Source organism: Camponotus floridanus, unplaced genomic scaffold (assembly GCF_003227725.1).
Source record: "Camponotus floridanus strain SB8 unplaced genomic scaffold, Cflo_v7.5 scaffold1, whole genome shotgun sequence".
Lineage (NCBI taxonomy): Eukaryota > Metazoa > Arthropoda > Insecta > Hymenoptera > Formicidae > Camponotus > Camponotus floridanus.
In genome coordinates, this window is record NW_020229214.1 from 1,257,846 (window position 1) to 1,271,874 (window position 14,029).

The following is a 14,029-nucleotide window of genomic DNA, read 5'->3' on the forward strand; positions in this document are numbered from 1 at the left end:
AGATAACGTTCGACGGGAGCAGGCGGGCGACCGAAAACCGAACCGCCGAAATTTCCGACGTGCTGTAACTGACGATGGTAATGTAACCAGCGAAATGATCGCTCGAGCGATTTGTTGCAAACGGTTTCGCGAAGCTTCGTTGCCGGACTGTTGTTTGCATTTCCAGCGCGGTTCGTCTTGCCTGTCGGAAGTTGCCCGCCGGCCGACATCGCAGTTCGATGCATAATGCGCGATAGCACAAATTTCCGCCTATCCGCATACATAAACGCGCTCGTAGGCCAAGAACGGCGATCGTCGAAAGGATGACGCGGGGGGGGAGGGGCGAGGATTCACGGATCGCTTGACAGCTCGGTTGAGAGACGATCCGCGTTACCGGGGGATTCTTACCCCGCCGACGACGTGCGGAGATCGATCATACGCGAATTTTTCCCGCTTAAAGTGCCTCTCGTCGTGTCATTCCGCGCTGCGATCTATTTGCGAATCGACGGGAATCGTCGGCGCGATATTACGATATTCCCCGCAGATGTGGGTAACGGATTTAGCAAGCGGAAAGTGCAACCGTGCTTTCAGTTCACAAAAGGGGAGATTCATATTCTCCGCGCGTAAGAACGGGAAACCGAGTACGCGCGCGGCGCAGCGAAAATAAAATCTGCATCCCTCCGACCGCGAACGTGGTAGACGTACCCTCGGAAGATCTACCTCGGAGGAGCATCTACCACCCACCCCGTCGACCAGAACTTCCTCCATCCTCCAACTCCCGCGACCCGTCTCGCCCTTCCGCTCTCGTCCTTCCTGTTCCCGCATGACTTCGCTAACCCAACGCCAAGTTACCTCGCAAACCAAGCGGCGAACTTCAACCGTCGTACGATCCCTCGAACGGAAATTTCGGTGCGCGCGATTCGGGTCCGGCGCGAGTTGGTCCTCGTCGAATTCTCGCGGGTCTCTCCAGGTGTCCGCGCGATGACCCGGGATACGGGATACGAGGTGGCAAAGGGGGATAACGCGAAAGGGGTTGGCGCAGCGCAAACTGTACAACGCAACCGGTGTCGCGGAGCTTGTGTATTGTGTCTCGTGCGTCCCACGTCGCGCGTTACGGTTGCTGCAATCGGGCTGGCAGGTCACTGCGACCGAGTGTCGAGGGAACAACGTCGTGCAATCAGGCGTGCCGTTGCATGCGATGCGACCATGAGGTGCAAGAGGGTACCCTTTGCTATCGTGAGACTTGACGTCGACGAATGCAAACGCACGAGCTTGTGGCAAGATTGCTCGTGTTCGTGGCATAAAACTTTTCTTTAATCAAAGTAAGTATCTTTCGTCTGAAGCGTGGAGATGCGTGCGGAAAATTGCATTGCTGATGTGCAATGCAATTCAATTTGCGAACATATGGTAATGAGATAATATTTCTTTGTCATATTTATTATTGAAAAAAGAAGAAATTATACATATATGAAATATAGCGTCATAGTACTCTCTGATAGAAGCATGCATCTTCGTTTAATATGTTTTTAAAATATATCTTACACGTCCGGGAGCCGCAGCCTTTTGTCAAGAGAGAAGAGACCTTCTCTACTTTAAATTCCTACCTACAATAAATTGCGGTACAGGTGAAGTAAACGTCTCGCTGCAGCGGACTTACGCTCGTTTCGGATCCTAAAACACTGCATTCAGGCGCAACGTAAATTCCACGAAAAGCGCGGGCGAAATCCCCGACGAATGTACATAGATTATTAAAGTAAAGCTAGATTTAAAGCGCATTTAGCGCCCGTTTTCGAAGGGTACGCCATCTAATTTTCTACGTATAATTTACGATTCTTACGAATGTAATTGCTATCGCGCGATGAATCGAATATAGTTTCCCGGAGTGACTTACCCCGGGATTCGCGTCTCGGAGAAAGAATCCTCGTTAAATCTTTATTCACGTTAAGTTTCTCTCGCGGGCAATGAAATGGTGGTTTACAAGTTTTGCGCAGGCCACTCTGACGCGATGCACACGATTTACACGATTGCGTTACCACCGTCGCGCTTTCCCCCAGGTAACGGAAGTACGTAACGCGCTACAAATTGGCTACTAGCTCCACTCAAGCACTACCGGGACTCGTGCCGTAAGTCACGACACTCGTTCCCTCTTCCGCCCTCACCATGGGACGAATCGCATCCCGAATTCAATTTCACGAAACAGTCATTACACTACGAATTTCTGAGTGTGTTTTCGTAAAGCTCGTATCGTTGCGCAACACATTGAAAGAGTTGACTTCAATTCTATTTCGCGAACTTTGATAATTCAATAACGCCATTTTTTATTAATCGAGTGATTTAGATAAATATAATGCTTCAGATACAAAGAGAGAGAGAGATCTCATTTACACTTTATTGAAAGAAAATGTCCTCGTCTAATAGATTCGCATACGGATTTAAAGAGCGAGGAAAAAAGAAAGAATTCGAATCGACGGCCGATGCATTAGGAATTTAATCACGCTTGATACGAAGTTAATGAAGCGAACGGTCGTTAAAAGAAACTCCCGCTATGAGCACTTTACTTTCTGCCTGTCTTTGCACAGTGTGACCTCGGACGCTCTTAAAATCGTATTACTATGTCTCAGGAATCCGGGCGCTGAATTTTTGGCGAACCGAGATATCTCGTTCGGAATTCCCTCGTGAACGAGCACAATTTCTTCGAGGAAAGAAATATCGCAATGTCCGTAATCATATTGTTTACAAAAATAAAAATCGACGGTGGATCGTTGACCGGATCATAAGAATAAAGATAGATATTCGCGACAATCTTGCTTAGAGAAGTGATCTCGAAAATCGCGTTTGCTAAATAGATTCTTAATTAACATAACTGTCAACACGTGAAAATCGACATTATTCAATCCACTGGCAATATTAGAAACTTTCTATCTTTGTCTTTCTTTATACGTACTTTTAATATATACATTCGCGTGCGATCGTATCGATATAATTTAACATACGTCTGCATTCTATTGGCGACAGACAACCGCGACTTTGTCAGACAACTAAAGTCCCGAATTAGATAGCAGGACAGATCACTTTGCGCGTGCATAATTTATCTGTTGACATCATACTGCCTGCCAGTTCCGAATACTGGCGAGAAACGCGACCTGTCTAATTACAATCTATGTATGAAAGCGATGTGTTATATCATACGCGTGATTGCTCATAATGTCAAGTTATGAGCGCGAAAAATCTACAAATTGCCGTTTTAATTACTGAGTTATGGTATATGTAATTAAAAAGCAAGAGTGGACGTTTAAAAACTGATATATTCATATTTCGTACTGCTTTTAAAGAGCATAGTCTCGATAGATACGCACGTGAATTTCAAAATACTCGAATTTTTTTTCGAATATCTCTCAATTTAATCCATATTATATTCAATATTATATCCAAATTATATTTATATTCAATAAACAGAAATCAATATTTCATGGAATAAAGGTATCAAAATCGATATGGGTTTTTTCTAAACCATCACATCCACACATATGTTTCAGCAATTAAAGCAATGAAAGTTACGAAGTTTATTAAAACTGATATAAATTTGATTCACTTAGTTAGTATTATTTACTCATCAGAAATCTATATTTTATACATTCTTTGTTTTATTGGCTTGAATTAATATAGAATTTCTGTTTATAATTTATTTTTATAAATTTAAGTTTAAAAAAAATATACATTGCAATATACATTACAATATACATTACAATAAAATATACATTGCTTTTTATTCATTTGATTTCAAATTTATTTTAAATTTAATAAATTTAGTATATGAATTCAATATAATTTATCACAATATTTTTTTATACATATATGTGTGTATCATTTTCATATCTTTAATTTTTATTAAATATCTATAATTCATATCATACCTATAATTTCATATCTATAATTCATTTCATATCTATAATTTTTATTAAATATTGAATATCCTTGAATTCTCGTTTCATTTATAGATAGATTATTTGATTTTAAACTATATTATTAAAATTTTATATAATATAATAACTGAGATAGCCATCTCTAGATAAATATCTATTACATATAAATTTTCATCTTGAATTTGCAGTTAAAGATTAAAATCTGGAAACAATATATGCTGATTTCCGTTGATATAACATAATGTAATTGGCTTTCTTTTAATCAAAGATAAGATGTAAATAGAGTAGAAGATTTTAAATGTTTGCTCTTCAAATTTACATTACTTACTCAGGCCAAATACGACGAATATTAAACTGATGAAATGTTAAAGCGATGATCTCATCCGGGTGACCGATGAATGTGTAAAGAAGGCAATCAATGTTTGGCGGATATCGTTTGGGGAAATTGGGGGATGTAAAAATGCCACCTTGAGGCCTGTCCGAGCTGCTATATACAACGCAGGAACAACCTGAAAAAGAAAAGTAATATCATGTAGACATCTAGCAAAATCTGAAAGTTAGAAGAAATAATGTAATGCCTGCGCACACATATACACAGACGGACGAAGTAAAGCAAAGTTTTAGCGATATTTGACAGTGTGTCCTACAAGTCGTATCTAATCGATGCTGCGAGCCTTTCCCGGATGTCGATGTGTCCCGCGCTGAAACGATTTTAATGTAGAGATATCGGGTCTTGTCGATAATGAAATTCACCATCTGACACTAGTTCCGGGGTGAGTGTGCGCGCACGAGAGAAAAGTTTTCTTATTTCCAAAATGAAGCCGTCGGTTTGCGTATCGATTTAGTTTTCACACTATCGGAGCCAAACTCGAGGAATTAAATTAAACTTTGACGTTTTCGCAAAAAAAATTCCGCGCAGAGGGATACATAATAATTCAACCAAAAATGGATGACAAAAAAGATGCGGTTAATAATCGTTAGCATGGGATGGAATTTCGTTGCGAGATCCCTTTTACTTGCTCCCACGCGATACAAAAATGATGCAATATAAATTTGCAGCACCCTCCTCCTCCTCCTCCCCGAATTCGTTGGATCAGACGAATGATTAAGCAATGCGATAATTTATAGAGGGTCATCGGCCAAAAGACCGGCGTACGTGGCTTCTATTATCCGAGAAGCTTCCGACCGGCTCGCACGACTGGGAATAGCGAAAATTTAATTTCCTGTTTTTCAATTAACTTTTACGTTAGTCGGGGCAGCGGGATTTCTCCTCTCGGGCGGGCGGACACACGAGGGAGAATGCAAAGACCTGTCGTATCTATGGTTAAATAACGGCATGACACTTGAGTTATATCGCCGGTACAAAAGAGCGCCCGAACATTCTCGACCAGTTTTATGCTTTGGGGACCCCATTGTATCCCGTAACTCGATGTAATGCGGGAGAGAGGGAGTACCTCTCCCTCTCTCTTTCTCTGTCTTTTTTTCATTTTTCTTTATCCACAGAGGTACATGTACCAGGGTGTGTAATATACCGGTTTATTGTGCGGCCATTGTTGTAGAAAATAAAGCGATTCGTGTGTAGAGCAACCGACTGCACGGACAAGAAGTTGAAATTCGACCACGAAATGCTACGAGACTCTCGTGATGCTCGTAAAACGTGACATTCCGTCTCTCTCCGAAGAGAAAACAACACAAAAATCTTTCGAAAATCACGTACTCTTCGATATTATAAATTTCAAAGTACGTAGGAGAGACGGAGTTGTGTTAAAACAAGAAAACTGGATACTTTCGCGTGATAGCGTCGTATAAGCAAGATTTTTCGATCGACATCTTTTTATATCTTTTATACGAACGCATTATCTTAACGCCACAAGGTCGTCCTTACGGAAGGAAAAATGTGAATCATTTCGATGCACGTTAATGCGAATACAATCATTTATCCAAGATGATATCACCAACCCCGCGATCCGTCTCTGTCGGCGCGTGAGTGCTTTGCAATGATTATTCCGGCTGAAGCGATCCATTAGCGCGGGGCATTCGTTCGGCACGGCAGTACTAATGCAAACAAAGCAATTTATAAGGATAGTGACGCAATTAATCAGCCTTTCGAAAAAGCGAGACACGAGAAGGAGGAGAAAGTCGCGCACTAACGGAAAGGACATATCGCGTTTCCCGCGCAGCGAATTAATAGCCTCGCGAGCCACAAGTCGGAAGGATCTTTACTAAATTAGCAAAAACGGAGCATGTTCTTTTTGTTCCTCCCTCTTCATCCCCGTTCTTTGCCCGCTCTTTCTCTATTTAACCGTGGTTAAAGCGTTTTCTTTCGTTTTTACTTTTTTTTCCTTGACCACCCGATTTTTCTCTCCTCGTCCTCTTGTTCTCCCGCCGCACATTTCTCGTCCAACCGTTTTCAACTTTCTGCGTATCGTCGTATAAAGATTTCTACAATCGCAAGGACACCCAAGTGACCTATCGAGTAAGACACGTTGTGACATTTGCAATTTTCTAACAGCTACCGATGTTTTTCATTTCATTCTCTTGTGTCCGATCGTCCACTTCTTTAATCTATCGAATTAATCTATGAACAAAGTCGATTATCTTTGTTTCTAGTTGTTGGCACACGTTGTTTGAAACAATTATAATTTCATCAGAAAGAAAAAATTATACTGAAACTGTAAATTATTAATTCCATAATAATGTAGTAGCGATTAATTATATGATACAGAAGAAAAGTGGAGCGGAGGTCGTCAGAGAAGCCTAAGTCGTCGAAATGATCGATGACAATGTTCTCCATAAAAATGCCGACACGACGAATTCGTCAGAGACGGAACTCTCGAAGTTCGAGATATCTGGCAAACATTTTAAGTCGGACAGAATTAATTCTCCTCTCGCACGAGGTCACATATGTACGTACGTATGTACATGTATATACAATGTTAAAAACGACCACGGCTCCTTGGCTGTTAAAGTGGGGCGCCAGGCCGCTTTAAAACACTCGGAGACATCATTGTTCAGTCACGTTCACCGGCTCTGACTCAAGCGTTCTCAAACTGTACTCTATTTATAACTGAAGCTAGCGAATTCCGCGATAGTTCTCGGGAGAAGAGACGATAGGTTCTTTTCTGTGAACGTGGAAAAACGCGCATACGATTATCGATGCGAGTGGCCTGAAAGTGTTCCACGTCGGCGAATAATCAGCATGAATTGTTCGAGCATGGGTTACGGCAAAATCGATCGCGGTTATGCCATATAAAATTGATAAAATAGATCGTCAAATATTAAGAAAGCTTATTTACACACAAGGATGAACATGACTGCGCGAAAAGAAAAAGTGAGGAAGATTTATTCAACAACGAAGATTTTATCGCTAAATATAATGCCGACGATTAATACATGTAATTGCAATCTTTTTTAAGCGTCATTCTTCGCGAAATTCTTTTTTATTCTTTTTCTAAACTAAAAATAAAAATCATTTTTACAGAAATTATCTTTAAGTCAGAAAATTGTATTTATAAGCCAGATGCATTAAGCCATTTTTAGATTGCCATTATTTATCGATATAATGCGATCTTTTTCTCGTGAGACGAAACACCATTGCACACTCCCCCAAGCATTATAGCTATATCTGTGAGAATTCTGACAGGTGATCCATATGACACGGAGAAGCGCGAAGAGATGTTTCTTCCCACGACTCTTCAACCGTCTGTATTATTACGAGAGACAGTATGACACACAGACAAAAATATAAGATCAGAAGAGCACACTAAGAAATGGATGATATTATTGCCATCCCGAAAACAGCAGAAATCACTTAGCACTCAATTCCAGCCGCAAGTTGACTTTTCTGAATTCGGGCCGATATGCCACAAGCTGCTGGCAGGATCGGAACTTGGAAGTTTCCGCAAAAGCGATGGAAACTCCAGTTCCTTCCGTTGCTTCTCTGTTGTTACACATATATACATATCCTATAATGTACACAGAGTGTACCATAAGGGATCGCGTATGCAATCCTTGCGTTATCAATTGTTAATACTATTATAGGTATAAATCAAACTTGTGAAAAAAGATAATTGTTTTTGTTCAATATTAAAAAGCCGATGTTTATAGATAATTAAAAATTAATCGATACATTGAAGTAAACTTAACTTTAACAGAATTTTAATTTAAAGTTTAGCTGCTAAAATATATATCGTAAAAGTTGAGCCAGTTGTGAGAAAATATGACAGCGGATCAAATTTTCTTTACAAAAAAAGAAACTGGATTCTTAAATAATCAAAGAATTTATATTTCACGTTTAACTGCGGTGAATATGAAATATTCTGTACATGCAATTTTCAAAATTTTTGCACATACATGTGGATACATATATATTACATACATGTATACTATGTATACTATTATTATTATAATTACTATAATTACTCCAGATTGTACCAGTTAGAAGAAAATTTAATTAACACATTTTTTGTACAAAATGATATTACGAGATTACGACAAAGAGATATTATAATGATAATAAGATTTTTGAAACTGTTTAAGAGTTATAAAGATTATCTTTATTATTTTAAAAATCTAAACCTTGTGCACTATTAAAGTAACATTATAATAATTAAATAATTTACGCAAGATAATTTAGTTTGACATGTTGCAATATGAAATCTTATAAAGTACTAATTTTTTCATTTCCATTAAAATATTCAATAAATATTGCACGGGATAATGAATAGAATCGATTGATTTTCTCCCCAGCATTATAAACGTGCAGCAGTTTTGTATATTTTTTTAAATGCAATTAAATTCTTCAATTTACCTCATTATTTTGCGTATAAAAATATAAAATCATTGAAAAGGAAATACATTTCGTGAGATATCATATCATATGATAAAACAAATTATGAAATATTTCTTATTAATTGTTTAATGCGCTTTAATGTATTTACATGCAAAGAATAACTAGGGTAACATGGCATATGTATGAAAAAATTTTATTCAAAAAATTTAAAATGACCTTTATAATTCTCAAACAATTTCATTAAAAACTTTCAATATTACACAATAGTTCTCTTCATACCTACACAATGTAACTTTTGTTTGATAAATTTCCCGTTAACTGTTATAATTTCGGAAATAATAGGGATAATAATAGTTACTTAACTACCTTCTGAGTATTTACATCACTGTAACATACATACATGCATAATCTAGATAGAACTATCTGTATACAGATGAAATATATATATGTATATATATGGAATGCTTTATCTATTTCAAACTTTTCGAGATCCTTCGCGATGCAGCAGACTGCACGATGCAGCAAGATATCTGTTGAAAGCACGGCTACCACCACACTTAGATCACGCGATTACTTGGTGGACACAGAAAGGCTTCTGCTAAAAGCAGCCGGATAAAGAGGCAAGTGAAAAAAGAAAGGAAAAAAAACTGGAGAAACGAGAAGGCGGAGACGGGAAAGGAGGGAGGATAGGGAGGGAAAAAGCGCACCGCGCGTTAAGGAGCAGTATTTCCCGCGGGACTTTGGTGTATCTCCTGACTATCTCCGGTTAGAAATATCGTTTCTCAAAGCACAATGGCTCCATACTCAATTACCCCAGAGATGCACTTTCGGGGAGAGCGGCAGAAATCGTTCTTTGACTCTTCTTTCAACGCATCGTTCGTTTGCGCAAATTACTGTTGCGCTAAACTTCCCGATTCTTCTTACGCCACGTACGATCTCCTATCTTACGCTATACGTTTCTTGAGAAGCAATCTTTATATTGGCAACCCTCCGTTTCCCATGTGGTTAGTTGTCGAAAACATAAATTCATATTCTGTTGAGGCTTAGAAATAAAAAAGTTGGATTTTTTAAATTAATTTTTTAAATTTAAATATATCCCGAAAATCTCTCTTTAAAATTGATTGCATTGTCTTTGATATTTAACCTCATTGCCATTTAAAGACAAAAAATTTGCAGATATAAATAAATAAACAAATAAATACAATATCTTACGCTTACATCTTAATTTTATTAGACGGTGATAATTAACATAATTATATGTAGTAATATTAATAATAATAATTTCGAATCAATATATAAAAAAGTATAAGAGAAAAACAAAGATACTTTATTTTTGAATATTGCTCTTTATTTATAAACTTTCTTTCTTCGAGGATAATATTACGAACCATAAATGGCAATGAGCCGGAAAGTACTCCAGATAAGATGCGTAGAGGGTATCGATTTTGAAAAAGCTGCTGCTATATTATTCTCCTTTGAGAACCGATGTCGCAGAGACAAAGTTAAGAAAGTACAAGATATAAACTGTTAATACTTTTCCCTCCGTAGTCATCAAATGTCATTTTACGAGACCATTTTATATCTAAAGTCATTTGTGACAATAGAATGTTCCTGTAAAGATTATCCTTGGATATTTCGCATTGTCAGACAGAAGAGAATATGAATATTCAGAAACTACATCGCATGCGCTTCTTAATTCGACATTTTCTGTCTTATGACTCCCAGCGACTTTTGATAAAATCGCAAACGTGTCGTCCGTCAAGCTATATTATTTCTTATAATTTTGATTCTTAAAAAATCGAGAAAATTAATATTATTAATGATAGAATAAAATAAAGTAAAAGTACATTTTGTACACATCGAAATAAATCAGATCTCTCGGCTCTGATCGAGATATCGCGTTAGATATTGAAGAGTTTATCAATAAAATAAGTTCTATTTATCCGTGCTATTTCTACTCTCTTCATGGATGTATTATAAAATGCTATTATAAAATTGCTACTGCTTATTCTTTCACGTATGCGCAGACACATACCTATGTCTACATCGAACGGATAATTCACGCTGAACCGGAGATTCGGTCAGAAACTGCATGAATCCCTTTTTTACCTCGGCTCTGGACACGCACTTCTCGTAAATGTTTCGCTAAACGATTTTTGGCGTGTATGCGTGTCATAACAGCAGCTACGTAACGTCAACAACAATCGTGCATCACATGCTCGGATGTGTCCGCAATCCTCCCAATCGCGTCGGAATAAATTTTAAAAGCCGCTTTTATATATTTCAATTATTCTTCACACTCAATGTACAATTTATTGGAAAAAGCCTTCCGCATACATATTTCTATTTTATACATCTACGTGGGAGAGAGAAATGTAAAAATGAACGGGTTTTCGCGCAAATTAAACTTCATTGTGTCCATTTTCCACCAACATTGAGATAAATTTGGAGATAAATACTGATAGTATATATAAAATATGAATTATAATAGTTTGCTAGAAATTTTGTCCGCCTTTATACATATTTTATAAAAATTTATAAAAATATACTATATATATTATACACATATATGCATACGTTCTTGTACAATATTGATAATAAATGTGTTTTCCATCCATCAATCGATATCGTTGGGAAAACAAAAGATTGAAATAATTGAGTTGATTTTGTCAATGGCAGTACCTTTAATCACAATACGTCGCAACGTACGCGATCGATATGAGGAGAGAAAAATATCGCTCAATCTGAACTATCGGCACTTCTTTATGGATCGCTTGGCGCGCAACACCGATTTGATAGGTCCTGCGATGTGCAAGGGAGCGGATATCAATCTAGGAGCAGGTGGCCGAAATATTCGCAAACAAGCTAGCAAGAATTTATATATAGCCGTGGGTGGTGCCAGTACACACATTTTATTTCGTCGTCTACTATTGGCTCGGGGAATTTTTTTGCTATGCTCTCTCGTGAATCAGATTTTTTTTTAGAGAGCGAGCAGGTATTTATTCATGAATCCAGAATGACAATGTAGCCGCAACGCTTTCTCGTCCCGTGCGATCGAGTTCCCCGTCACGCGAACCGAAGGTTACACATGCACACACACATATACGTACATATCTAACTATATGTATTCATTTCGTTTTTTTTTTTATTTTACTAATGCAAATGTTGCGCATTTGAATTGCAGACCGTCGCGCTATGCAAACAGGTGTTTAAACATTAATCTTAATATTTTTGATGTACTTTCGTGAGAGCAATGCCTACGGATCGCCATTGCGTTTTTACATTTGGATTAATTTGCAAATTTACTCGTACACATGAGAGAATCCTCATAAAGTCTATTTAAAAGTAATACAAGGCATAAAATGTCGAAAGGAAAATATTTCAATCTCAAGAGCGCGTATTGATCTCTTGTCGCGTCTTCGACAGACCTTAGCCAGAAGCAAGGAGTAGACAAGCTCGTCACAGGTAATTCCGAAGGCAATTATTCTCGCTCGATAATTTCCAAATATCCAAGCGCAATTCGAATTCACAGGTGTCATAGGAATTATCGAAATAGTCGCGCGAAAATTAACGAGGTTTCCATTCTCCGCGATATCAACAATAATTTATATTCAATTTTCGTACTCGCGCACGCGCCCCTCTCTCCGCGTATGCCCGTCGTTGAAATTCGTACTGTCGGAATACGTATGAATCGTACTGAGGGACGGTATACACACGGCATTAGTGAAATCATAATTGAAATATTAATTTATGACGCATAACGGCCGCCTAGTAATTAACACGCTCTGTAACCCCGTGTCAACGGATGCGCAATGCATGCATTACGGCGCGACACGGCCGCATTACATAAATACCCGGCTTTAGTCTGGCTCCGGCCAGATCATAATGGGCGAAGTATACAATTCTGCCATTATATCCCCGCCGAAACAGCTTACAGTGAAAATCCGTGAATGTGTGTATGTGTGCATGTGTGTATGTCACAACGGAGGAGAGGGTTATATCGTTAAAGAGTCGTTGCACACATCCGCATCCCGTTACTCGACAATATAAACAAAAATATGTTTGTTTATTATCAAATTTCTATAATTCGATTATTCAAACCGATCTATTGACGATTGCGTACATCGATATTTCGAATTAAATTTCGCGAAAACAATTCTATTGTAATGATTTCGCGTTGAATTTCTCGCGTTGAATTTCTCGCGAAATTAATTATGGAAAGAATTAACTAACCGCGCGCGCAATGAAGTTTCGTCGTGTGCAAGCTGTGATTTATGTTTTAAACGTAACGTAAACAAATAGAATGCGATTATATATACCTGATATATACTTACTCCCTCGCAAGTCTGAAAAATGTGAAAAATTCTGGACACGCTCGCCGAAGATATTGAGAAAAATGCCGTAGACGTAACCGTCGTTATAAATCGCGCATTACGTCATGAACATGATGCACCGCCATATTATCGGCCGTTTACAACAATGTTTTTTTTTTCTCTTTTTCTCTTGCGCATCAAATCGAAACACGCAGCAACACGGTCGGCTCGTGAGTCATGTATCAATTATGTAGGGAGCCACATCGTACGAATAAATAGACTGTTAGCGGTTATACATTTGGAGAGAACAAACGTGACTTCCGTTGCCCCGCGTGTTGGATATCAGCTGGAATCGATGCTCCCTTTTAATGGAGATATTCGCTGCATTGGATATAGGATAAGCGTGCACGCTGAAATTATTCCGGGATAGATCGAGCATTATGATGGATCGGCTTTCGTTTTGCCGTTTTGGTAACCATTACATTGAGAGAATATACGCAATGTTGACGCTGTGGTTGAAAGTTGCGAATTAAATCATGCGCATTAATAAGCGTTTGGCAAACGGGATAATATTAACTATTAATGGGAAAACATATACATGAAGAGGGAAGGGGAACGAGCGAATACAATTATATTGCCTAAATATAATTTCACTCCGAAAAACATAAATTTATTAACTCGTGAAGAGATAATATTATTTGACATTTTCCTAATTATTATCAAATATTCCTTTTTCTCTTATCCTCTAATGGGATAAAGAAATATTAGAGCTTAAAAAAAATAAATAATGCCAGAATCATATCACGATTGATTTCCATAATTCGATAAATTAATGTGAAAGAGAAATATATAAAATAAACGATTCATTTTGTCGATATATAAATACAGCTGATTAGTACTATTAAAGTTAACGCGCGAGCGTCGTCCCTTCACAGTTGGATACAATTTCTGCTGCTAGCACAGAGTATATTAGCAATTATCCCGGAGTAAGACAAAACTTTAACGGAGCTTACACTACAAAC

At 38.1% G+C, this 14,029-nt stretch overlaps 2 protein-coding genes across 7 annotated transcripts in view; one reads left to right on the top strand and one right to left on the bottom strand.

The window, feature by feature from the left end:
• The window catches only part of LOC105250399 (suppressor of lurcher protein 1), a 265,289-nt gene that overhangs the window by 204,283 nt on the left and 46,977 nt on the right, over window positions 1-14,029 (bottom strand). For both annotated transcript variants that reach the window (XM_011256469.3, XM_025415580.1), the window contains exon 3: window positions 4,231-4,411. In XM_011256469.3, coding sequence (XP_011254771.2) covers window positions 4,231-4,411 — 181 coding nt within the window. The remainder of the gene's footprint in view (window positions 1-4,230; window positions 4,412-14,029) is intronic.
• LOC105250397 overlaps window positions 1-14,029 on the top strand; it is a 236,962-nt gene that overhangs the window by 133,172 nt on the left and 89,761 nt on the right. The window lies entirely within an intron of this gene.